This window comes from Eucalyptus grandis, chromosome 3 (genome assembly GCF_016545825.1).
Source record: "Eucalyptus grandis isolate ANBG69807.140 chromosome 3, ASM1654582v1, whole genome shotgun sequence".
Lineage (NCBI taxonomy): Eukaryota > Viridiplantae > Streptophyta > Magnoliopsida > Myrtales > Myrtaceae > Eucalyptus > Eucalyptus grandis.
The window spans coordinates 60,573,701-60,601,223 of NC_052614.1; the positions used below are offsets into that span (position 1 = coordinate 60,573,701).

The following is a 27,523-nucleotide window of genomic DNA, read 5'->3' on the forward strand; positions in this document are numbered from 1 at the left end:
CCACTCCAACAACTCACTTCAACATACAACCAAACCAAATACAACTTAACAATAAAAATCCATGGAAAGCCATTGACGATGAGCATATAAGCTGAATTATTATTTCCTTTCATTTTTTTTGAAGAGGCTTGAAAATGTGGTGATTCTTAATGGATGGATTCTCGACGAAAATGAAATTAGCCACTTATGCCACCAAGAACGCCATTGAGCTTCTTGACCTGAGCATCATCAAGGAAAGAGGTGGCCTCCACCAACTCGAAGGAAAATAATTAGCGAACAGAGCAAAGTCCAAGATTTGAAGCCCAGGTTTCGGATTGTTGAAGCTAACTATCGCAAGTGTTGGACTTTTACCAGCATTCAATTGGAAGTGCAATAGGCCAAGGGAAAGTCACACTATCCCCTTTGTTGAGGTTCTTCAAGTAGACGGTGTTCGCTGATGACAAGATGAACTCGGCACAGATCGACCCTTGGAGGACAAGGACGACCTTCGAGGCACCTGGGTGTGTGTGCGTCAAGATGACCATGCCAGGGGGCCATATCGAAATTAATGATTGCAACCAATATGTATATATGGGGACCATATATCTCCTGGGCATTTTCACAACTTATTTTCAAGGTGGCAAAGAATGTTCGTAAGTTTTATTTTAGAAGTTTACTTAACTATAATTAAGCACTACATCACCAAAAAACCGATAAGTACATAGGATACATCACTTGTCACTCATGATGCTTCTCTATCTCTAATTAAAGGAATTTCTCCTCCTGTTAGTATGTATGTGGTGGGTTTTTCTCATTAATTTTGCGCAAAAATTTCATCCATTTTGATAAAACCACAAATGAAAGTCTTATCCATTTGATAAAAACACAAATAAAACTTATCTCTCTCTCCCGTTGCGACCTAAATTTTCGTCAGCAAATCGAGCATGCATTTTTGTAAAAATAAAAAATATGTGAAAATAATAAAAAATACTAAATGAAATTTCGGCGCATCTCACGGCAGCCTCGCGTCCACATATACGTATTTCTAACATATACGCATTCAGTGGGGTAGAATAAAGCAGAGAGAACGCACGTACACGGTGCTCAGCAAATTCTGTCTCGTATCGTCAATTTCCAGGAACTTCTAGGTTGCGATTCCCTCTTCATACTCGGCCCCCTCCAGTCCACCGGTAGCCGCTGCTCGTCTCCTACCGCCGACCACCATAGTCTTTTCGCATTTAAACCCCAGAGAATAGAACAGAGTACAGGGAAGGAATTCTTATGTTTATTTGTGATTCTCTCTTGCTGTCCTCTATGAATCCTCACCTCTCTCTCTGTCACTGATTGCCTTCGCAGGCTACTTCCCCAACACCACCAGCTTCGCAGCCACAGTAAGTGCTCTGTTCTAGCCTAATTCGCATGCTCTGTTTCTGCTGAAGGTAGGGGCCGAGTGCTCGATTACACCAGCATGAAATCCGGTCGCATTCGAGCCTTAGCGATAAATTTAGATATGACCCCTCTCTTATTTTTGCATCTAGATCTTTTGGCCGTTTGATAAAATTCCTGAACTAGACCAGTGCATTTTTCGATTCAGATTCTGACCTTAGGGCTTTCCTTTGGTTAGTCGATTCATTATTTTCGTCATATAAACTTTACCTTTGTTTCGTTTCCTTTCATTTCAGAAGCTATACGTTTTAGGATTTGTTCTTGGAATTCTCGGATTAGATGCATATCCAGTGTGTACGCAAGATGAATCTGATACTGGCTACTCCAGAACTTGACCGAGGGCCCCTTAAACGAAAATGAATTGATCCGTGCACGTTTTACTTCTTATACTTCATTATATGTCGTTCTGTGTTTATTGTGCCGAATTGGAAACATATTATGAAAAAATGTTGCTGGTTAGCTCTCTGTACGTGTTGAAATCGCAAGTTTATTGAGCGAATGCTACCATCTCGAATACCGAGTGCATGCTGCGAGAGCATTGAGTTGCTGCTCTAGTCATCGTATGCGCATTCATTTGGGTGCGCTGTGACTGATTGGTTCATCAGCTGTATGCCCATTTCGAATATGTTGAGTTGTTGACGTGGTTACTGTGTTGTGTTCGTACAAATGTGGTGAGTTACGGAATATGTCTATTCTGTGCGTGCTGGCTGTTCGTATGTTCTGGTATGCGTAATCATGTAATTGGGTCATTGATGTGCTGTTCTTTGATGCTAAGTGCTTGCTGTCCGGATCTTCGCTTTCATTTTTTTTTTCTGTTCTAGTTTAGTGCGTTTCTTTCATTACTGAGGTTGACTACATTATTGGAACCTCTAGTGCCGTGCTTCTGACTGAAGGATTCAGAGTTATAACGGCCCAGTATGATGAGACGATTATTCAAATTCTTTTAGGCTATGTTTTTTTTTTTTTTTTTTGCAAAAAATAAATAGTTTGGATAATATTTTCAAAAAAATAATCGTTTGTATGACTGAAATAATTAGTTAATAAAAAATAATTTTAATATTGATAATAATTTATATCTAAATATTTTCATGAACTATTTATTTTCATAAACAATACAAGCGATCATTTTATATAAAATGATTTACAAATCATTCATTTTGCAAAGCAAAAATAATCACTTATTTCTCTTACAAAAATAAACAAATGAAAATATTCTAAAGGTCCACGAAAATATTAGAAAATTTAGAAAAAATTTTCATGTTAACACTAGTCGTATCACGTAGGAGGCACAACATCCGTGTGAGTGATTTTTTGGATTATATTAATAAATCGTTAAAAGGTTTATGACTCAATTGGTATAATTAAAAGATTGACAACTAAATCGGCACAAATATAATAGATTTAAGAGTTTTTTGGTACTTTCCCCTTGGATAATTGGTGTGGTGTGGAATAATTAATATATGCTAGTTGGCTTCTCCTTGGATGAAGGTATTAGCATTCTGTTGCACAATCCCAACAGTTGTTTATCAAGTTCAATTGGGCTAACTGACCATGTTTGCACAAGAACAATTGCAGATCATAAGTGTTTGCCCAACAACAGTTTCTCCATGCGATGCTTGTGTTGTCTGTGCTAGCCAGGAGTTTAATCGCGCTCAAACGAATGCTTGCAGTGTTCTTCGAAGATAACTTCCTTTGCATTCCTCTCCATCAACCCCAGACGCATTCACGAGCACTCTGTTTTTGTTCTATTCTAGCGTACTCACATAACACGAAGGCAACTTCCTTTTCGTCTTTATATGACTTGTCTGCATGCGTCTGCTTCTTCATTTTACATTTGCCCATGCCTTTAGGAAGAGGAAAATAACTCTTCTTTTCATCAAGGCAGGGAATGGAATGGAGGAAACCTGAATAATGGGAAATTAAGCTTAACTCCGACAGAGCAATTAATGTCTGTGGAGAACAGAGAAGCAGGAACGAGAGTTCTTTCGAGAAACCATCAGGGGAGCTGGATAGCCTGTTTTCCTCGAAACACAGGAAGAACGAATGCTTTTATTGCTGAGATTTGGACGTTAGGAGGCAAAATTAGACCTAGTGTTTCGAATAGTGCTATTCATTTGCATAACGAATTAGATGCTTTAGCGGTTATTCATGCTCTTGAGAACAAACAGTCTCACAATCTTCTCATAGAACCTCTCCTTGTGAGTGCAGGAACTTGCAAGGAAAGAATGCAGGCATACCGTAAATTGAGCATTATATATACAGAGAAGCAAACGGATGCACAGCATGCTCTGGCTAGTTTGGGAAAGGAGCAGCATATGCAGTTTACTATTTTCACAAGTATTCCAAACGTTATTGAAGATACTTTATGTAAGGATGCACTTGACAGTATTTCGACTACGAGTGATGTAACTTGACTGGTTTAATTTCTGAACGATGGTCTTCGTTTCACCAAAAGAAAAAGAAAACTTAATCCCCTTGGGTTTAACTTAATATGGTCCAGACCATCATGAAATGACCAAACTCATAAGTCCAACAATTTGGATAGTGGGCCTTAAATCTGAAACATTTCTGAGTTAGGCCTATGAAGATGTTGGTAATTTCCAATATGTACATATCCGCAATATTTTATTCACCACCTTAGACAAGTACTTTCTCAGCACCATGGCAAAAATCATTCTTTTTACCACTTTTTTCTTGTCTTTTCACTGACAACTAAAAAAACCATCCAAAAGTGTGGCTTGCGCTAATGTAACCTTCGCGTAAAAGAGATACATGAACATCTTTAAACTTATCTCATAAATTGAGAACATCATCATCCTTAGTTATTAAATTTTTTATATGTATTTAGCTTAATGTGAGTATTTTCAAAAGCTCAATATCAGAATTTTTTTCTTAAAAAAATAATTAACTGAATAGGGAATTTATTTAGTCTTTGAGAAAGTAAGGAAAATGGGGAGGATATAGATTTAGATGGAAAGTCAATCATTGAAATTAGCTCATATTTGCAAAAAACATAAAATAAAGATGGAACGTTTTTCGTGTGCCCCGTGGGACAAGGGCTCTTCTCAAGTTGTGCACGTCACGAAAGAGAGGAAAGAGACAAAAGAGATTTCTAGAGAGTGTGGATACGACCATTGACTCTTGGTCATCTCTTATCTACCGATCCTCTGAAATTTTACATTTCTAGATTCTTGCACGAGTTAATCGTTTCAACCTTGTCCTTTAATCACGTCCCAAACACTCCCCGAAATAGAAGACTGCAACAAAGTTGGGAATTACCGTCGTCAATCTTTGATTGATTGTGTTCTTCCCCTTCTTGTCGTTGTTTTCACCTCCTAGTGGCTGTTTTTGGCTCTTTTGTTTTATTGTGGTACCACGGCTATCATCACACTCTCTTGATTGTGTTCCCCTTTGTCTTTTGAGTATTTGTCTCTTTTGTTTTAGTGGTACCACGGCACCCCTACACTATCTTGACTCCTTTGTCTTTCCCCCAGTGTTTGTTTTGCCAGGCTTCCTCTCTTTGTATATTCGATTGGCAAAATCTATATTATACTTACCTTTACAAAAAAAAAAAAAAAAAAATCGTTTCAACCTTGATGCACCGACTAAAAAAAAACCTTCATGGATTTTTTCACACTTCGATTTAATGTACCAAAGCCCCACTCTTCAACCCAGGTCACTTTTCAACCCACGTGGATAGGGGACAAAGTTAGTAATAATGCATACTTTCATTAGATGACCAAATAATAGTCAACAAAAAGAGAGAAGAAATTTTTTCAAATCTAACCTATGAATGGACTTGATCAATGCAGCCCGTCCGAGACAGCTGGAAACATCAAATAATTTTCATTGAAATATAATAAAACATGTGCATGCTACCCAGCTACTTTTCTTTTGCTAAAAGTAAATGATGGATACTTAAAATCATAACAACCAATTAATTTGAGACTTCTCTTTCTTCTTCTTCTTGTTTTTTAGCCATTCGAGCCTTTTATGGTGGCTCAAGAAAAAAGTGACTCTTTTATCATTCGTTTATAAACCGACAATGAACACTTGGTCTTTCATATAGACATGATACAGTATTATATACATCCACATCCATATAAACATAGACATATATGTACACTTCAAGCCTTAATTAAATTGGAACTAGACTTATCAAGTCACTTAGGTTTAATAGTTTTTTGTTCACAATTTGCTTATGATAATGCAAACGCATGGGCTGTGCTGAAAGATTATAAACGAGTGGAATCCTAATGATGAGCAAAATGGTGATGAGAGCTATCTAGACTTACTCTTCTCTGAGGTCTATATATATGCAAGCATACTTCTGACTTCTAAGATTATATTGCTCTAAGCAAAAAATAATAATAGCCATTTTTATAGTGATATTGAGTTGCTGTGCAAAAATTACAATAATATTCATAGTTACAGTGAATAAGGTAAGTTTACGATCTTTGGCTTGAAAGAGATGAGATGATCCATAAAGCCACAGGGACCGCAACTCTAGTGCACTATGCAAAAAGAATTATCGTATTTGTTCAATTAAGGGGGCCAAAAATAAATAATTAGTCACTCTAGAATCTAGAATTTTCGAATGGTGACCTATCAACGAACCAGTTTGGTCTGTGTATACAAGCTGAGGGGCCGTATCAGCTGGTGTTCAACACCAGGGGAATTTGCTGGATTTGCACCTTGTTTGGTTACCATTTTTCCACTCATATTCTCCGGGTCGAGTTTAAAGTGAGTCAATTCAATTTTTTGAATGGATTAAAATTAGTAGTAAGAAACGAAGACGAGTAAAAATGGGTGTAAATGGATATGACTCAGACTCATAACGGTGATGAAGATGAAATAAAACAAATAAGAGCACTACCTCCATCAAATTAGTCATACGACTAGAATTTAGTTTGGGGAGTCATCTTGGGCTACTCCTTGCTTTCAAGGAAAACCGTTTTCTCACTGGTTGTTCAAGCTTTCTTGGAGTGCCTTTTCATACTGAATATGGATGACCCGGAACTAAGTGCTAGCAAAGTGCTCCATTTGTTGTAAATCTTTCTAAACTAGAGTTAACGCAAATAGCCTTTCTGAAACTATATGTTTGTTCCATTTAGGAAACTATCAGTTTATTCAATTAAGGGGGCCAAAACATAAATAGCCACTAGGATAGGGTTATTTACTTCTCCGGGAAAGCTAAAGCATTCATGTTGAACAACACTGCTTATATCTACCAAGCTCATGGGCTGGAATTTTCCATTTACATCATGTGTAAGTAACTGACAAAGCGCATATAATTATCTGCTCTAAGACATCTTTTTTTTTTAATAAAATAAAATAAAAGAGAAATGAAAATATTTTCAAATTTGGCAGGTGGATGCACTTGATCAATGCGGCCAAAGTTAGAATAGGAGAGGAAAACATAAATATTCACATCTTGACAAATTGATGTAAAAATATCAAAATCAGTTAATGGGAAAAAAAAATCTGCATCGAGCAGACGTTGGAATATCTATTACTTGACTAATTTTCTGATAAAATGCCAACCGTAGAAGGTAAAATATTGGAATGAAACAAATATAAACTAGGTTGAGAATGATATGAGTTCATTAAATTAGCAATTTTTGCAATTTCCTGTGGAATTCCCATATGAGAGCCGCCCAGAAACATCGTAGAATATTGGCAGATGATGGGAAGGACTCTTCCACATTGGTGGGCTGGGGATGAACTATACAGGTCAAATTGTTCAAATGTAATATATGCAGGACACCGAATCAATATTTGGCTGGTAGCCTTTAGTCATCATCTGCAGAAAGAATCAAATTCATAACAAGTGGAGTCTCTGGCCAGAGAGAAATCAATACGGAATGTAGTAATTTTTGTTATTGTTCATGACCAGGGTTCATAAATCACTATGCTCATTGTGAAAAGGATGCACCAGCCACGGCGACTAGATAAGTAATATTGAAGTCAACATAACAACCACATGACTTGAGGCATGAGAAAAATAACTTACCAACCACGTGCTATCTTATTTTCATTCATAGTATCTTTCTTCAGCAAAAGAATGTTGACTCAGGGAAAATAACAATTCGAACTTCCTAACATTTGTAAAATTTTATGAGATTATTACCAACTGTTTTAAAATAGAACAAAAAGAAATGTATGTGATGACCTCCATTCATGGGACAAAAACAAGTGCAAAGATTTACCTCTCAAAATACAATGAAAGAGAAAGAACTGCCAATATATACATACCTTAATATTCCTGATATATCTCACATGCTCTAAAATAATATTTATATTACAACTCTAAGGTTTTTGAGAAATATGTGATACTTGTAAAAAATGTTTCTTAGGAAATTGTTTTTCAAGAAAATGATAATATTTTTTGGTGTTTAGCTAAAACTTTAAAATGAACTAGAAAATATTTTCTATGTTTCGTATGGGAAATTTGATTTGATTTTCCTCCTTGCAATCATTTAAAATAAATTATATTTTTCGATGTTTGGCTAAAACTTGAAAGTAAACTATAGAATATCTTTTATTGCTTGGTATAGAAAATATGATTTGTTTTTGTTATTGCAATCCTTTTAAAAAAATTATTTTTCCTTAAAAAAAAAAAAAAGAATTTTCATTTTTTTTTTCTTTTTCTTTTTTTATTTTCTTTATTTTACATTCTCCTTCTTCTTCGACCGATCCTTAACAAGGCTCAAGCTCACTGATCTTGGGCGAGGCTCCACCTTCCTAGATTCGGCGAGGTAGAGCTTATGAGGCCAGCAAACTCAAGCCTTGCCTAATTGGTGAGCTCGAGGCTATGCTAGTGATTGGCAAGTCACGGCAAGCTTGAGGCCTCGTGAGTCACGGCGAGGTCACCTTTAGCTTAGTACAATGAGCTTGACCTCATTGAATATGGCAAGGTGGAGCTTTGCCTCAAGCTAGCTCAAATTGGCTCACCGGAATTTGGCGAGCTCAAGCCTTATCAACTTGTGGTGAGGCTTGTCCCAAAAAAATCCATGTGGGATGATTTACTAGAAATGGCACTAAAATTATCGATTTTATTTTGATGTGGCACTAAGAAAAAAATTATGACATTCAAGTTACAAAAGTTACAAAAGTTACTTGTCTTGATTTGCAATGGTTTTCAATTTAATGTAAGAATTGATGACAAAGAAACGGCTTTCTTTTTCATATAATTCAAAAAAGACAGACAAAAAAGCAAGAACATCTTTATTCTTCTTATTTTTCATTTCTTTGTTTAACATACAAATTTAGTGCATGTTAAAGAGGAATGTATGTTCTATCCTAAGAGGATAGTCGCTAGAGTCAGTTGCACCAAGTTTTATATTTTGAAATGTAGAATTATCTTGAAGGACGATGCTTCCACGTCTCAAATAGGAGATCTCATTTTCATATTCTCCAATTATTTTTCACAACAATAATAACTTACCAACACTACTAAGAATTTACCAACTTCCAAATAAATTGCTGTATTATCAAATCTTCTGAAATTTTTTGCAAGCATCATAAATAGATGATCATCATTATAGTAAATATGTCAACATTTTAGTAATCTATTAATTTATCAACTTCTTCGAAGTGCTACCTTCACATCGATACAAGCTTCAAAATGTCTAGTGATAGTTGCGTTCTCACTTTGAATGGACCAAAAAATTCATCATTAACATGACCATGAGACATGTGAGCCTTCCTTTGATACCAGGCAAAAATTGAAGCAAGGCATAAACAAAGGAAAATGTGTAAACTAATATTTTTCAATACATATCCAGTTTAATTTTTGATAAAACAAAAAAAGCTTCTCGAGATAATGTCAACGCCACTTATACAATATCTCAATTTTGATGTCCGAATTTGGTGGACTGAAAATGAACGGACTCTCTCTCACACCAAGAAACAAACCTTGAAGTTCATAAACAGTACTGGGATGCCATTGTTGGACTGGCCGAAAGGTTTTCGGTCACTCTCTTGCTTCTTCCGTGCAGATGCCTTGTCTCCTCTCTCTTCCATCTTTTCATGCTGAGACGCCTAGCAAGTGTCATAGTCCATGTGAAGATCCGACCCAGACTCTCTTTTGAGGATGTAAGCAATGACATCATAGGAACTTTGGAGAAGACGCAAGAATGTCACATCATTTTGGGGGAGGAAATTTGGCAGCATCCATGACTTCAATGACATCTTTGAGTCGCCCAATGTAGGGTCGAAAAGGCGTTGTCCAAACGACGTCCTTTGCGTGACATGTGTACAGTTAGGGAAGAAATGGTAGTCAATAATTTCATACGTTATTCCACTTTTACAGACATGTCTCTGTCCCAATATGCATGTGGAAAACATTCCATCTTTTTTGTTTTTAATTATGAGCTAATTTCATTAATTAACTTTCCATCTAAATTTGTATCCTCCCCATTTTCCTAGTTTTTTCTTTCTTTCAAAAATAACATACATTCCATAGCCGGTGAATTATTTTTTTATATAAAAAATTGCGATATTAAGTTCGTTCGTTTCGCGGAAAATATAATATTTCTGGAAAACATTTTTTTTTAAAAGTCATTTTTTAGAAAAAATGATTCTATTTTCCGGTATTCAATCGAAAACCTAAACTTTGAGTGGAAAATATTTCACCGTTCTTTAGCTAATTTAATTGTTCGGGAAAAATTATCAAAAAGTGAATTTTATTATTTTTAATTGACTAAAAATCAGTTTCATTTTTTATATTTTTTTAAAATGAATTTTTAATTATTTGTATTTTTAAAAAAATCGAAATTTTTATTATTTTTCTTTTTCTTTTTTTTTCATTTTCATTTTGCCTTTTCTTTTCCTTCCTCCTCTTTCTTCCTCCTCCTTCCTCCGCCACCACATGCCCGAAGATGGCCAACTACTTGGCGGCCGACCAAGACCCGATCGCCAGATTCGGCGAGCTCGAGGCTTAGCCGATCTCACTCGACGAACCTCTGGCGAGCTTGGGCGAGGCCCGAGCCTCTCCCAGCTCGCCGGATTTGGCGACGCCGAGGACCTCGCACGGGCGCCGCTAGATCTGCGCTCGCCACATCGCGCTTCTCCGACTTCGACTTGTGAGCAAGCATTTCTCACGAGGCGGCCTCTGGAAACCCTAGAAATCTCTCCGGCGGGTCCAAATTGGCGCGGCATTCGCCGGTCGCCCCCCATTCCCAGTGCCCCCCCTAGTCACAAAGGAGTGCACTACCACTCTGGGCAAGACGGTAGATAGAACGGGGGAAACCATGGCGGAGAAGACGGAGGTAGAGATAGAGAGAGAAAGAGAGTGCAATAGCGAGAAGAAAAAAAGAAAAAGAAGGCATGAAAATAAAACAAAAATGTATTGGTAAAAAGAAGCAAGATGGAAGAAGTTATGGAAAATGTTTTCCACTTTTAAATGTTGTTTTTTCTAATGATGGAAATCATTTTCCTTGACTAGTTCATTTTCCGTGAAACGAACGCTAGAAAATTCAGAAAACGTTTTTCCGAAAGTCATTTTCTGCGAAATGAACGAACTCTAAGCTTTTGAAAATACCCACGTCGAGCTAAATGTGTACACAGATTTTTATTGATTGAGCATCATGATGTTCTCATTTTATGAGGTAAAACTAAAGATGTCGATGTATCTTTTTTAATGATAAGGGCACACCAACACAATTCGATTCAAATTATGTCTGGAAGATGTTTTGAATTGGGGATGAGAAGCGAAGAAAAAAGAGGTGAAGAGAAAAATTGTCCCATATTGTTTAGAAAGTACGAATCTAACGTGATTTTGATAGGCCATGAGATACATATCGCTTAGCACGCCTTTGGGCACTCATGCATTGAACTAAAGAGGAAGATAAAAAAACCAGATGCATGCTTAATCCGTGTAGTCATACGAGGGAACCCTTCATTGATGGATTTTGAGATGATGCCCGTAAAATTTCATATGCCCTGCCCAACAGGGTAAGAAGATGTCCTAGAGGATTCCAAAAGAGCCGTAGAGTTTCGACTATATGATATAGTATGATAATATGAGATGCTATGTGATTCTCGAAATACTAAATGTGTGCGAAGTATTTGAGTGTTATGTGTATATTTTGGAAGTCATTTTATGGCTCACACATGTTTGACCTGAACTTATATGAGACGCATGAGACACGTGCATGAATCAATTGTCATTTTTAGTGACTTAGAAGGAATGTGCATGCTATAATGGTCATTGTTCATGAAGTGAGAGGCATGTAGATGTTGTGAAGGTTGTTGTTTGAGTCTTGAAGGCTTTGATAATGTTGTGGATTCTAATATCTAACACATGTGAATATTTTGGCTATTATTTGCACTAATTGTGACACATGTAGATTTATGTGCCTTTGTTTAGGACTCGAGGGACTTAGGTTGAGGATAAGTTCCATCATGTATATAATTAAGGCAAAGCTTGGGTTTTGCTATTGATCTACCATTGACATACTCCAATGCAAGGCATCCGCCTACATGAGATTTAAGATCTTTACTTATTGAATTTTGACTCATTTTTTGTTGTTTAACATTTTTAGGTCAATAGATATGAATCTCTTACCTCACCGCTTCATGCATTTTGGGATACCTATAAGCATAGAGGTTGCGGTGATAGAGGTATTTAGGGAGAACACTGCTCTGTCAGATCACTACCATTGTTTGGGTTGACAAGGGGTACCATGACCTTGTTCCTCACTACTACCAAGCATGGTACACATGGTTTGATGGGAACCTTTTTCAAACTCTTCTATAGGTTCCGTGGCCACTTGGACTAGATGGGGATGCAGGCCCGCCAAATAGCCCTGTGGATGATGCCTAGGCAACAGGTCATGGTAAGGAAGCCACTTTTGGTTAGATCTTGTCAGAGGAGATAGGCTCCCCTCTTGCAGCTTTTGACCCTCCTTTTTTTTTTCTATATATTTTTGTGTGAGGGGATGACTAGTCAGAATGGCCCTAGAGATGAGGGCATGTAAATTGTAAACGTTCTAAGAAAACAAAGCATGGAAGTTTTGTAGTATGTATATACGTGTGTTATTTCCCGTTATCCATTTTTGTTGATTGATTGGATGTTTGAGAACTTCCACATGTACTTAATGGAAAGATAAAATCAATGGGACAATAATGCCTACTTGGACGTTGCAAATTAATCCCATTGCTAAGGACATTGTGTTCCCGTGGTGAGGGAAGGCTTGGGACATGACATTGTGTCTAAAGTCGTGGCCTGAGCATGGCATTCTTACAAAGAATTAGGATTACATAGATATTGAAGGTTTTGCTAATGCAGATTGAGCTAAAAATCCCATAGACAGAATCAACTATAGGGTTCTGTAAATTTTTAAGAGGAAATCTAGTCACTTAAAACAACAAAAAGGAAAATGCGGTTGCTAGATCAAGTGTAGAAGCTAAGTATAGAGCCATGGCTTAAACCATGAGTGAATTAGTATGGCCTCATTTATTGTTGCAAGATTTTAGTCTTAATAAGCTTCAACCTTCTACAAAATTGTACCCACCCGTGGGCAGCCACGTTGGTGTTCATTCTTTCTTGCAACGCTTTTGTCGAGAGTTTGAATCCCCGCGTTGCTATCGCAATTGAAGTGGGGGGCCCTGGTGGTGGAATATCTTGTAGCAAGGCCCGACGGTGCTACCAAGCACCCGAGAGGGTCGTGTGATCCTCGAAGGGTGATCTTTGGCGGTTCCCGATCGATCAAAAAAAAAAAAAAAAAAAAAAAAACTGCTACAAAATTGTTTTGCAATAATCAAGCAACAATTTATATTGCTTGGAATATAGTCTTTCGTGAAATGACCAAGTACATAGAAGTTGATTGCAATAATCAACAATTTTAATTTCTTAAATTAGAATTTAAATATTTTTATATTGAAATATAATTTCAATTTTGTTAATTTAATAAGTTTGTTATTTGAGAAAAATAACTTTCCAATTATGGACATTAGAAATCTTATCCACATTTATCCAAGCTCTCCCATGGGATAATTTTATCATGTCTATATTGCCCTTAAATCCGACTTTATCCTGTTGGATGATAGGATAAATTATATCACATCCCGAATTTTATCCTGACTATCAAACGCAGCCTTGGAATTTACGTAAGGAACATTTCAACTTGACCCGAGTTAAGGACTGACCGGATGGTCCGAGCCATCAGATCCAACGTTCTCGACGGTGGTAATTTCGTTTTGCTCAATATTAGCAAAAAGCGATACGCTGCCTCCTCTTCGAGGTTCATAAGTAAGTGCACTGTCCTGTGTCGACGCTTGGATTGTCCGGATCGGCCACCCGCCGCATTCATCCATATCTGGATCAGTTGGTCCAGCTTCCCCTTGACATCGATTCCTGAGAACCTGCTCTCCATCTTTATCTTGCCTTAATATTTTGAGCCGAGAGAGCACACAACCAAGTTCAGACAGAAAGAACAAATCTTTCACTATTCTAACCAGAATAATAATGAAGAGATTCCATTAGGGTTACGGTCTAATGAGTCACAATATGTAATCAAGAACGATCAAGGGAATGTCTCGGCACCAAACTCCGTCATGGCGATCTTGAACGGTTGCTGAAACATCCGGGAAGATGCGTTTGACGGGTATGTGCCGACATGTCGGACGCATCAATGAAAACACAAGAACAGCTCGTGCTGTTCAGCTCTCTTGTCAGACGGAATTATCACAAAGATCCAAGATTTGTTTGGCCGGGCATATGGTACGGACATCACCCCTTATGATTGCACGTAGGACTCACTCAAGAACCCTAAACAAAGATCGTTTTGTGCTCTGATTCAAGCTAATTAGTAATTATGCTCATCTTGAGGGGTGTTTCTGCAGGAACTTTAGAGGGAATTCGACTATAGAAAAGATGGCTTGGTGAGGCCGGTCAAAGAAAAGGGGCGAGTGGGAAAAGGTCAAATGGCAAATTTGTTGACTTAATTATTATTAATCATTATTATCTACAGTGATCAAGACTTGAGGGTGCTCTAATTTGTAAAGAGCCCTTAAAAGTCGGGAGACAAGCCCAAAAGCATGTTTAATGAAGAAAATATGGTGAGGGGGGGTCTTGTCAAATCCTACCATAATTCACGGACTTTTCCATCTCCTCCTCTTCATAATTTCCTAGGAAGAAAATAGATGATGCCTTCTCGAAGTAATCATTTGACCGAATAAGATTTACCTAGAAACGTGGTGAATTAGAATTAATCAAGATTTTGAGATCAATGTATTTACATTAAGAAGTATATGTTCCCTGTTTTACAACATGATTTACCCCAACAAACGATAGGATAATTACCAGACAAGAAATCTTTTAGACCTACTTAGCACATGCATCTTCTCTCTTTCTATCATATTGTCATTTGCCCTACTCATCATACTAGTAGTAGATTCAACCAAGAAGTGGAGCTAATCTCAATAGCTTCTGAAAACGTGCATCATATATTTCCACATAAATGTCACCAAGTGAGTTTGGTATAGTAATCCAAGCATTTCTTGGAAGTGTATTTGTTTGATAGGCCTCTGGGTGTCATGGTATAGGCAAGACATTGACGAGACACTAGTAATGTTAATAGTCCCGTGCTATTTAATGGCTTAACTTTCTTTTAGTCTGTTAGCTGAAACTTTTAGATAGTTAACAGTAATCTTACTAATCTCACACTAAAAATAACTATTGGAGGAGTGGTAGATAAGTTGGTCTTGCAGATGTCGACAGAAGCAGGTGCAGGAGGAACACTTCCATACGAAAGGGGACATGGGTTGATCAGATTCTGCAAATCCGTGGCACGAACGTAACAAAGATGCTGCTTTGCTAGCTACCGCTTGATCGCACGGAGTTGCTGTGGTGGCTCAGAGATTACAGGAACGATCATATCTACGGGGAAGCCAATCACCGTGCAGACTATCTGAAAAGATGGTGATTGAAGGATCTATTGACATTGTTATTGTCTATCACATTCCCGATGATGTTGAAACTGTGCCATTAGCTGACAAGGATAAGGGCCATGATGCCTACACTAGTCCCGTGGATTAGTCTCCGAGAATGAAAGCCTTCTTAATTACAGAAAAAATAAAGAGAGGAAACTGTTTGGTACAGCTTATAACACCGTTTATCATTTCAAGAAGCTGCAATGTGTCTTCAAGTTGCTTCAGCTTCGGAGCGTGTATCTTGCCCAACATTATGCTTTTCCCAACGCATCACGGTAAAAGCGACGGCAATAAGTTCTTTTTTCCACACGGGGATGGGGAGAGAGAAAGAGAGAGTTGCGGGGACACAAAGACAACTGCATGAAGACTTGCCATGGCAATTGGCAGGTGGTGGGTGGTGGCAATGGATGGTAGGTGGGTGGCTGATTAGTAGAAAGGACAAATAATGAGAAAAGTTTTTATTTTTTAATTCTGTAAAAGTAAAAAAAAAAAAATTACTTCTAATTTCTATTTTATACCTATTTCTAAAATGAAATTTATTTCAAAAATAGGAAACTGAAATAATTTTATCAAAAGAATTCTATTCCATAAAAAAAGTTTGGAGTAAAAAATTATTTTTGAAACAGAAACTTTGATTTGTCATACACCTTTTACTCGTACTTACCAAATTCGTGGGCTGGGATATTCAGTGTGCGTGTGTATATATCATGAGCAAGCAACATATATAGTAGGGGTATCAACGGTTCGGTTTAGTTCAGTTTTTTTGAAAAACCTAACCAAACCGAATTGAACCGTTAAAAAAGACTTCAAAACCGAACTGAACTAAAATTTCAGTTCGATTCGGTTTTTCGGTTTTTGATTTTTTTTTCTTTTTCGTTTTTCGTTTTTGTTCCTTTTTTCTATTCAACTCAACATAAAATTGTTTTCGGTTCGGTTTTTTCGTTTTTTATTTTCGTTTTTCTTTTTTCCTCAATTTTTTAATTTTGAAGCACAATTCATACGTTAGCAAACGAAAAGTGTATTCGTACAAATTACCCATTTAATAAAATCTTCGATTCGAGATGGGACACCAACCGGGGCCATCCCTTTCCCTTACTGCGCTGTCCGTTGCCGAGGTAGGAAGGCGACATGACTTCTTCGCTCTCGCTCCTTTGATTGACTGGGTGGGCAAACTACCAAAAGCGGATTGGAAGTCGAGATGAAGGGACGGCACACGCAAGAGGAAAGCCTCGGAAGGCCCAAAATAATAAATGTCGGGGGAAATGGCCCTGGCTTTGCACGTTCCTCGTGATGTGAGCAGAGATTCGGGGAAATGGCCCTGGCGAGCAGAGATTCGGGGAGCAGCAGCTTAGCTCGGCATTGCACGTTCCTCGTGATGCGTCGAGGTTTCCTCCAGTAGCTTTCGAACGCCCCCTCGGTCCCCTTGCAGAGATTTCTCGGTCCATGGAAGAGGGACGAAGGAGAGACTTGCAGAAGAAAGAGGCTCTGCCCCTCAATCGGTCGTTGTCGCTGTCACCGTCGTCGTCTCTGCCACCATTGCCATTGCAATCGCCGTCGCCGTTACACCTCCAAGCCAACCAAGATGAGACACGAGAGGAGAGGACTCAGAGCCAAAAGAGACAGGAGTCGGGAGAGAATAAAACTGAATTTTTAATGGTTTGATTTTATCGGTTTGAGATTCGGTTCGGTTCGGTTAATCGATAAAAACCAAACTAATAAAAAAATATTAAATTTTAATGAGAACCGAACCGAAAATTGAACCGAACTGAAAAAAATTGAATTTTCGGTTTGGTTCAATTCAGTTTTGGTTCGGTTCCTAACACTTTTAGGGTGCGTTTGGTAACATTTCTATTTAAAAATTGTTTGGAAATGAAATAGAAAAAAGTATTTCGCTTCGGGAAACAATTTTTAACAAACAAACGCGTTTGGTAAATTAGTTCGAGAAATATAAAAAGAATAGAAACACGTTTGGTAAATTTGTATAAATTTTTTTATTTCTTTTAATTTTTAAATATTTTTATTTTATTTTTTCTATTTTCTTATTTATTTTTCCTTTTTCTTTTTTTTTTTTTTGGCCGGTCGCCGGTCTCGGCCTTGGCCGGCGACCGGCGACTAGGGCCGGCGGCCTCACCCGGCCGAACTCGCCCGGCCACGGCGAGGCTCGCTAGCCCCCGGCGAGGCCGAACTCGCCAAATGGGCCGGGCGAGGCTTGGCCTTGCCGGGCCACCGGCGACGCCGACTGGCGGTGGCTCGGCAAGGCCGAGCCTCGCCGGCTGCTAGGAAAGCTCGGCCTCGCTGAATCTGGGCGAGATCGAGCTCGCCCAACCCGGTACGAGGCCGAGCCTCGCCAGGGGCCGGTGACACTCCGGCGAGGTCGCCGACCAAAGAAAAGAGAAAGAAAAAAGAAGAAGAAAAAAGAGAGAAGAAAATGGAAAAGAGAGAAAAAAAGTGTTCCTAAATTTTGTTCCATAAATAATAAATAACTTTTTTTTGTTTTTCGTTCATGTTCCAGATGTGTTTCGGAAACAAAAAAATAATTTTGGAACAAAAATGCAAACAAATGTGTTTTGTTCCTTTTTGTTCCCAGGAACAAAAATACAAAAATTTGTGTTCCTGGGAACAGAAACACATTTTACCATGCAGGGCCTTAATACACAGTGCAAATGTCTAGCAACTCTAGATGTTTCCTGTCTTCGAAAAAGGAAATAACAAAATAAAAGACAAAAGAAAATTTTGAAAAATGGACAAGAAGAAGTTATGGTGCTTTCAACAACTCCAGATTCGTCAATAGAAACACCATTAGTAAAATTACTGGAAACCACATTATATATTAGTAAATAAAATAATGTAAAAACGACCAAATTATTCTGGAAATGGTCAACCCCTGAGCTTAGTTATAAGAGGCCCTGCAATTTACGCCGATTGACATCACAGCATTAACTTTCTAGGAAAGTAGAAAATCTCTTTTGCATGCTCTGTTTACTTTGTGTTGGAAGGCTGCAACCCGAACAGCAACCCAATGGCCGCGCATCCATATCTTCATGCACCAGGTACATGTTCATGTTCGAGCCTAGATGAAATATGGTTTGGCGATGTGGTGTTAAAGAATGCTGGATCTTGCATTTTCTCGTGGTTCTTTTTCTTTGTTTTATCATTGAACAATCATAACCCTGGTCTTGACTAGGAAAAAGAGGGAAAAAAAGGAAGAAAAATCAGTATGAGAAGAACTTTGTGCTCACTCTTTCTCCTACATATATATTGAAGATGTTCGTGGAAGTGATGACCAAATCGAAGTGTTATTTCATCGTGAAATTAATATTTGGGGAGGATCTTAATGAAATGTTCTTATCTGGGACACTTCTCTATGTTTGCAAGGAAAAAGTATCAACAAAATGAGCCTATAAAATTTGTATCCGATGCAGGAAATATGGAAGAGATGGTGGATGGACCCCATTATCGACCATTGTTGGCAGCAGTATTCAAGGGTGACTGGGAATATGCTAGCAAATTTTTTGACCGAGAACCTGCTTCATTGACGGCTAGAATAACAAGCAGATTCGAAACAGTGCTTCACATAGCCACTTTGAGTGCGCAAGACCAATTTGTTGAGAAACTGCTTGAACGCTTGAGTCCAGATGCTCTTTTAATGGTTGATTCTGATGGCTGCACGGCCCTCCACAATGCTGTCCATTGTGGAAGGATAAAGATGGTCAAGGCATTAGTTAGAAGGGATCGTAGATTGACGCAGCGTCCAGATTATAAAGGACGTGTTCCTTTGATAATATCTACTCTGAAAGCTTCTACGCATAAGGAGATTGCCTGGTTCTTGGCGAGAACAACAACAGACGAAGGGCCAAGTCATCCCTTCGGCAGTCCCTCTGCGATTAATCCCATTATAAATCTCACCTACGCTGGTCATCATGGTGATAATATATCACTCTCTACCTTAATTCCATCTGTTTTTCCCTTCATTCTAGACTAAGCTTATTTTCCTGATCAACTTTGCTGGTGAATTTGGATAGATGTCACCCTTTTCCTAGTTCATCAACACCGTCGCTTACTTACCATGAAAAGAAGAAATTTATCTATACTAGGTGTGTTGGCGAGAATGCAGTCTCACTTTCTCAGCGTAACCAAGCTCAGTGTTTGGGGAAAATTGATATACAAATGTCCGTAATTTCCTTATTCCCATTCCTTCAGTATTGATATCCTTCAAGAAGATTATACCTGGCTCATCACCTGCTCTTTTGTATCTGATCTGAAGGTATTTCGGTGGACTTGGACTATGGACAGGAGGATGAAAATTTAAGAAATATGCAAAGACCTACAAATCCAGGTGGGTGTGCATTTTTCATTTGGGCATTATCTAGTTTAGGACCTTCCATGACTTTGAACTTAAGTCGATATCTCAGATTGATTCCTTCCCTACTAGCAAATAAAACCAAAAATGATTGTTTCTTTGTATATTTTCGGGTTCCTTCACCTAGTTCTACTTGAACAATGACCTGAAATCGAACTACGTTATGATAAGCTATTTCTTGGAAACCACATATGATTTAACCAGCGTCTCTTCTTCGTTTCGCAGCTCCTCCCACACTATTTCGTTCGCCACATTGTCCATTCAGTAAGTTATACAATGCTCTTCTTACTTTCCTCACTCGCACGCCTTCATTATTGATATCCTTCAAGAAGATCATATCTGGCTCATCACCTGCTCTTTTGTATTTGAACTGAAGGTTTTGGGGTGGACTTGAACTATGGACCAGCAGATGAAAATTTAAGGAATATGCAAAGGCCAAGAAATCCAGGTGGATGCACATTTCTCAGTTGGGCATTATCTAGTTTAGGATCTTCCATGATTTTTAATTTGAGTCAATATCTTCGATTAATTCCCTCCCTACTAGCAAATAAAACCGAAAATAGTTGTTTTTTGTATATATCCTGGTTCCCTGACCTAGTTTTACTTGAATAATGGCCTGAAATCAAACTAAGTTATGGGCTATCCTGTGTCTCTGCGTCGTTTTGCAGCTCCTCCCATACTAGTTTTTCGTTCGTTACATTGTCCAATAAATAAGTTATACAATGCTCTTCTAGCTTCTTTTATTTTTTTTCCCTCCCTGGGCTTGACTACTCTGCTTGCAGAACAGAAGTGTGATTGAACCTTCACAGACCACTTGACTACCCAGCAAGCTTCGGCTTCGAGAGAAATTTTTAGGAAAATATGAAGTTAATAGAAAATAGGAGGAATAAATTATTAGAGCACGTTACTTGCAATTTGAGAGGGCAAAACTTCGAGTTATTTATTTTCATCCATATCTCTTTAGCAAGTTACTTGCAATCCCAACCATTAATCTATGTGAATGTGAATGTGAATGTTGTTTGTTTCGATATTTTAGACTATCAAATATTGACATTGTCAGCATACCACCAGCTATAATCTATGTAATAAAGTATCTTCATTCTAGATACACACAATGATTTCATACACACTGATGTGGTTCTCTCTGCCACTTGATTGTAGTACTTCAATGTCTTGCAAGATCATTTTGGAATGCCGTGGAATCTGTAGGTAAGATTCTGTTTTATAAATATACCGCCTGTCTTTGGCTCTGACTCTCCAATGAAAAGGCTACAGCTTGTTTGTTTTTTACTTCTTTTCAACTAGGAAGTTAGGGAAAAAAAAAGATTATCAGGTCACAGTTTGTAAGGAAGATTTACACATTTTTCATTGGATAAGTGACGTGTTTGAAATTAGTTTTGTAACTAAGTTTTTCTGCATGTCAACTACCAACAATAAACTTGTACTAGCATTGGACCTATAAAAAATCCTCTATAAACTTATTCAAAGTCAAAATTCAAAGTCAAACAAAATCACATATGATTTTTTGTGTCAATATTGTATATTTTGAAAGATTTCAGGTATTCACCAAGTTCTAATTAAAAGAGTCACGCAATTTGGAAAAAGGTAAATAAAGAATCCTTGAAATTGCAAATTAGGCAAGATTAGATGTTAACCTATATCCATCTTGCTTAAGGCTAACTGATCTAAGCAGAAGATTATAAAAAAGAGTTATGTTGACCTAAGACTTCCCTTCAATCTTGATTGGTGAAGCATGTTGGCTTCGTGTTGCCTCCCTTATGGGTGAATTGCTAAGGCTAAATATTATTTTCTTTCACGCTACTTCATTACAATACAACATGACATATATGTTGAGAGGGTGCAGGAATTGGGCATGGGACCGGGGGCAACCAGCTGGCATCCTTGACTATTTTCGCCGCATCATCCATAAAATAAGATTGCAATTGATGATGCATTGAATATAGTAAATTTTCATTTATATTTAGGAAGTTTAAAAAGCCGTTCAGAATAGGAATAGGGGGAAGAAAGCGGGTAGGAAAAATCAAAATTATTTGGTTGGGAGACTAGGAATTGAAGAAAATTTCAGTGGGAGCAAATCACATAAGCGTCAATAGAACTGTGCATCCCAGAATTCCTCTTCAAGTAATATATCCTATACGAACAAGCCGTTGGTTATGTGGCAAGAGAGTTTGTTCATCTTCCTATGATCCTGTAATCAAGGTTTGTTTAAAACTCCGCAAATGGAATCCTGAATACATTAAATCAATATGGTGGAGTTCTCTCGTAAAATTACCCAAGGAGGTGGAGCACCTGAGGTCAATTCCAGGTGACCGCTAAAACAATTCCTGTAGTTCCCAAAACTTTTGAACACGTTTTGCCCGCAGTTATACTTATTTTGTCATCTTCACCCAACTTTTGTATGCACCTGAAAGACCCTGTAGCCTTGTCCCTAATTCTTCTATTTTTGTCAAAGAATAAAACGGAAACAGAAGTAAAGTGTCGTTTCGTATTGTTCATTAAAAAGTAATTTTAGAAGAGTCTAACTAACTGCACTTACTATATCATTTGGGTGGAACGAATAAACTCGAAGGGGACATACCATTATGTGACCTCAGTGGAAGTTTTGATTTTATCTGAGACTGATATAATGGAGGAAAAAACATTTGCTCTTGCGCTGCTCTTGCGCTGAGCGTAAATAACAACGCTGAGGTTTGTTTTGTTGATGTGGTTTTTGGTGAAATCCAATTTTTGCCTCTTTGTTTTTCATTTTCTTGTTTCTTTTTTTTGTTTTTGTTTTACATTTTGTAGTTCCTCCAATCAAGAGGATTCACGAGGTAAAGCTGAGATATGTGGCGGCAGTCGAGTTGGCAAAAAAAGTTTGCGAGGCGATCTCTGATATGAAAACTACTGAGATCACTGAGTTTTTCCTAGAGAGGAACTTGTTGTTTCACGCTACAGTCAAGGGAAACAGCGAACTCGTGAAGATATGTATTCAGTTTTTCCCGGAGCTTATTAGGATTTCGCCTAATGGTGACAGTTTGATGACACTAGCTGTGAAGAACCGCCAAGAAAGGATTCTCTCACTCTTTTTGAAGGGAAGCTCAAAACATGAGTTGTCATTAGTGCCAGCCCCAACACCGGAAGAAGCAGAAAAGATGATGCTCGCAGCTGCAAAGTACGACTCTAATTTGGAGGCTTTAAATTATTTCTCTGGAGCAGCTTTCGAAATACAAAGAGAACTCCAGTGGTTTAGAGTAAGTACCTTTCTTTTCAAATATCTACTAACTAAGCTTAATGATAATGATTATATATTCCCGACAAATTTCTTAAAATATGATGGCTACACCTTTATTTGGATAGCCTTAAGAATATACATAGAACTTTCTTCCATAGCGGTAAAGCGATGGCTAGACCAACTTTTGTGTACCTTGACTTATCCTCCTCTCTAGACTATCTAAAGAGTGTACAGCCCCACATCAGTCTAATGCATAGGATTTTATCCCAGCTATATTTCCAACAAGCTTTGAATTTAAGACCACAAGGAAAAGAATAAACTCTCCTGATATTTAATCAACACGTTGTTGTTACATGTAACTTTTAAATTTCACATACGAAAAACTGATTGAGACTCGTCAGAGTTAAATTGCAGATGAATTCTACTAATACAACTATGTTCCACAACTCAATCTAAACCAAGCGGTTCTTTCTTAAAACTGTCCAACTCCTATAGGTTTCTGCCACGACGCAATTAGGGGATTATTATGCAAATCATTTCTTGTATAACCCACACATCTAAATTTGGAGTCCCAAAAAAAAAAATTAATTCAGTTTTGCTTATATTTTAACGATGACTTTGCTAGTTCCATTGTATCATATATTGTAAAAATGATAGTGTAATTCAGATATAATTAGATTATGTGGATAAATAATGATCTAATTAAAGTAGGATGACATGAATCTTCTCTTTTTAATCAAAAGTTAGCAAAGTTCATTTATGGCCGCTGTTTCTATTTGAATAGCTATCAATTCACGAACACTTCTCATTAGTTGATTTAGCTATTAACTTAGATTGTACTCACGCAATCCATTGTCTAGAAATGAATGACATCGTGAAGCTTTTACTATATATTTACCTTTGTCTCATTTCAACCCTCTATTCTCTTTGTCGTGAAAAAAAGGTTGGGACAATTCTTTTTCTTTTCCCTTCTCCCGTGGCAGGCTACAACACATCTCTCCAAATGTTTAGTGAGTATAATAGAAAGAACGAGACGGTCTATTAACAATATCGAATAAAGACTTCTAGGGAAATGATTAGTGAAGAAAGTGAAAATTGGATGAAGAAGTGAGGAAGGCGACATAGAGAATTTTGGACCTTATATTAGATAATAAACTGAGAGAGAGAGATAAGAGGGTGGGCTGAAAGGTTGCGTGATCCAAGTAATCTAAGAATCGGTTCGTTTTGCGAAAAATAATTTCTGGGAAAATGTTTTTCTGGATTTTCCGGTGTTCGTTTCACTGAAAATGAATTCCTTGAGGAAAATATTTTCTATGAAAGGAAAAAAGTCTTCTAAATTAAGGGAAAATGTTTTCCACTTTTAAATTCTTTGGGGAAAATGTTTTCTATGAAAGGAAAAAAGTCTTCTAAATTAAGGGAAAATGTTTTCCCACTTTTGAAAAGTGGAAAACATTTTCCTCACTTGATCTCTCTTATCTCTTATCTCTACAAATTCTCACTTCCTCCTCCCCTTTCTTTTCTTCTTTTCTTTTTTGTTCAAATTATTTTTTAATTTTCTTTTTCTTTTTAATTCGACTTATTTTTAATTTCATTTTTCTTTTTCTTTTTTTATCGTTTTCTTTTCTTTTTTCTTTTTCTTTTTTTTTTTATCATTTTCTTTTATTTGTTTCCCACCTTCTTCTTTCTTGGCTAGTCGTCGGGCGTTGCCAAGTGAACCTCGAGCTCGTCGATCTCAAGCTTGTGCTCTGCACTCTTACTTATCCTTTTTCTTTATTCATTCTATCTTGCGGTTAGCTTGTACATTACTCAGGCAAATGGCTCTACATGCTTTACTTGTCTTTTCTTTTGTTTATTAGAACACAAAAACGCAGGGGAGACTTTAAAAAAAAAAAAAAACGCAGGGGGAGAACATGCCACTAACCGGAAGATTCTCATGAGGGTTATACATGCTTTGCTTCTTTTTAAAATCCATACGAACATTTTTTTTAAAGTAGATGAGCATTTGGCAACAATGAGGGAATAAAAATATGAAGTAAGTTTGCATGGATTTCAAGGCAAGTTCATATTTGATGGATTTATAGGTCGGTAAGTGATGTATGCCTAAGTGGTGAAGTCTTAGAATATATTTTCCTTACCGAACACTGGAAATATTTTCCAAAACATTTTCAGATTTTAGTCGAACACTAGAAAATATTGTCATTTTCCTAGAAAATGACTTCTAGGAAAATATTTTTCCGAAATAGCCCATTTTTCGTGAAACGAACGGACCCTAAATGAAGATTATATAAGTCTGAAACTCAAAGGTAAGGCCCTTTGAACGCGAATCTTCACAGTCAAGATTTGAGAAGGGCAATTTAGGAATATAAAAACTGGAGTAACACCTCAACCTTTTAATGCAGGAGTAATGTTGCCTATAAGAGGTCACAAAAGTGCGACCATGGAAATGCTAACCATTTAAGGAACCTACTTCAAGACATAGGGCATTTAAGGGCGTGCATGACAACGCTTCTTGACTGGGGAAGAGTTTCTTTTCAGAATTAGTTCTTTTCTATTTCTATTCCAGGAAACAATTTATGAGTAAAAGAACCCGTTTGGTAACTACACAAAATTTCTTCTTTTGAAATAGAAAAAGAATAGAAATGCGTTTGGTAACGCAACAATTTCTTTTTTGTATTTATTCGTTTTTTATTTTTGCTCACGGATCGTCGACGCCAACCGCCACCGCCCGCCGTCACCGCCGCCCGTCACGCCTACTGCTGGTGTCGCACGACCACCAGCCGCCGGCCGCCACCGCATGACCGCCGGCGGGTGGCGGCGGAGGCCGGCGGTGGTGAGTGATGATGGCAGAGGCCGGCGATGAGCGATGGCGGTGGCAAGCGACAGCAGTCGGCGGTTGAAGGTGGTCGTAGCAAGAGAGAAGAATAAAAGAAAAATAAAAAAAATTACTTATTTCTAGAAATTGTTCCCGAGAACAAAAGCAATTTTTTTTTTGTTTCTCGTTTCTGTTCCAAATCTATTTCCGGGCTAACTTTCTATTCCCAGAATACAAAAATAACTTGGCGTTACCAAATGGGGTTTTTTTTTTTTTTTTTGTTCTAGGGAACAAAAGAACATAAATTGGGAGAAACAAAAATATTACCATGCACAGCCTAATAGGTCAGATACTCACAACCTAAAGAATTCACTTTAGGATATAGGTTACCACTAAAGGTAAGTTCTCACCATCTAAGGAATCCACCTTAGGATATAGGGAATGGAACTCACCACTCTATGAAATTCACTTTAGAATAACCCTCGAAGAACCGAGGTCAATTTGGGGCCTTTTCATTTTAGGTTAAATCAGAACATTTTGGACAAAATTGCCCCTTACATTGCTGCCGGAATAAGCATATGAGTTGCACATGCAAACTGGCGAATGGAGATTTGGTTGGCTAGTGAGCTTGCCCCTTATTTGGTAATAGGTTAGCCATTTTAGATGTTTATTTAAAGCAAAGTATGCTATGAGTCATATTTTAATAAAACGGCTCCACTTTATTCTCCTATTTGAATTTTTCCCAATTTTCAATTATACCGGTGTTTATTGTCACTCATGTTTGTGACTTTTATGCATAGGCTGTGGAAAAGTGGCTTTTCCCTGACATGAGAACCTTCAAACACGAGGGGAAATCATATTGGCGTATATTCACGGAGGAGCACCGAGAATTGCTTGTGAAAGGAGGGGAGTGGGTGAGGAACACAGCTCAATCATGTATGATCGTCTCAACTCTAATTGCTACAATATTATTTGGTGCTTCTTTCAATGTGCCTAAAAGTATTAGCAGCATTGCTGGAGATCCACCGTTGCTCACAAGGAAGGCTCTCATCGTTTTCGAAATTTTGGATGGTTTAAGTTTGTTGTTTTCCGTGTTGGCCATCTTGATATTCTTAGCCATCTTAACTTCGCGGTACAAGGCGAACGATTTTCTTCGCTCTTTGCCTACTAAGATCATGATGGGCCTTTCTTGTCTCTTCCTCTCTTTGGCTTGCATGCTGGTGGCTTTCGTTGCAGCTTACACTATCGTGCAGCAAAAGAGAGCAGAGTGGGTTTACATGACCATTGCTTCGCTGTCATTAGGCCCTCTTCTCTTATTCTTAATACTCCAGATGCCCCTGCTATGGAAAATGGGTAAATCCACTTATGGACGTGGCATCTTTCGTCCTAGGAACATTTGGAAGTGAGGCATTATCGCTGGACAAGATCGCATGATTGACCAATCTGATTTGAGAGTGTAGGTCTTTGTTGTAGTTGGTTGTAGCATGGCCAATGCTAAACTGAATGTATTTCCTTAAAGTATTTGAACAATTACTATGTAGTATGTGTCACGCCCCGAATCCCGAGCACGTGCACATCCCTCGATGGTCGATTGAAAATGCGACGTCTCAGGATGCGTCGCCGACCCATTCTTTTTATCTTTCTTTCAATTAAGCACATGTGGAAATGAATTAAACACAACACCCAGTCAATAAACAAACAATAGGGATAGTCAATCAAAACAAAAGTTGCCAAAAACAACTTATTCATTTAA

The 27,523-nt window shown here is 37.9% G+C and overlaps 1 protein-coding gene and 1 long non-coding RNA gene across 2 annotated transcripts; both read left to right on the forward strand.

The window, feature by feature from the left end:
* Positions 1 to 1,062: 1,062 nt before the first annotated feature.
* On the forward strand, positions 1,063 to 3,856 carry LOC108958740. Its single transcript, XR_001986107.2, has 2 exons — positions 1,063 to 1,370; positions 3,634 to 3,856. It is a non-coding gene; the product is annotated as an uncharacterized LOC108958740 (long non-coding RNA).
* Positions 3,857 to 18,790: 14,934 nt separating this feature from the next.
* Positions 18,791 to 27,176, forward strand: LOC104440199. Its single transcript, XM_039309878.1, has 4 exons — positions 18,791 to 19,286; positions 19,628 to 19,699; positions 22,532 to 22,977; positions 26,571 to 27,176. The coding sequence occupies exons 1-4, from the start codon at positions 18,791 to 18,793 to the stop codon at positions 27,174 to 27,176; spliced, it is 1,620 nt and encodes a 539-aa protein (XP_039165812.1).
* The last annotated feature ends 347 nt before the right edge of the window (positions 27,177 to 27,523 follow it).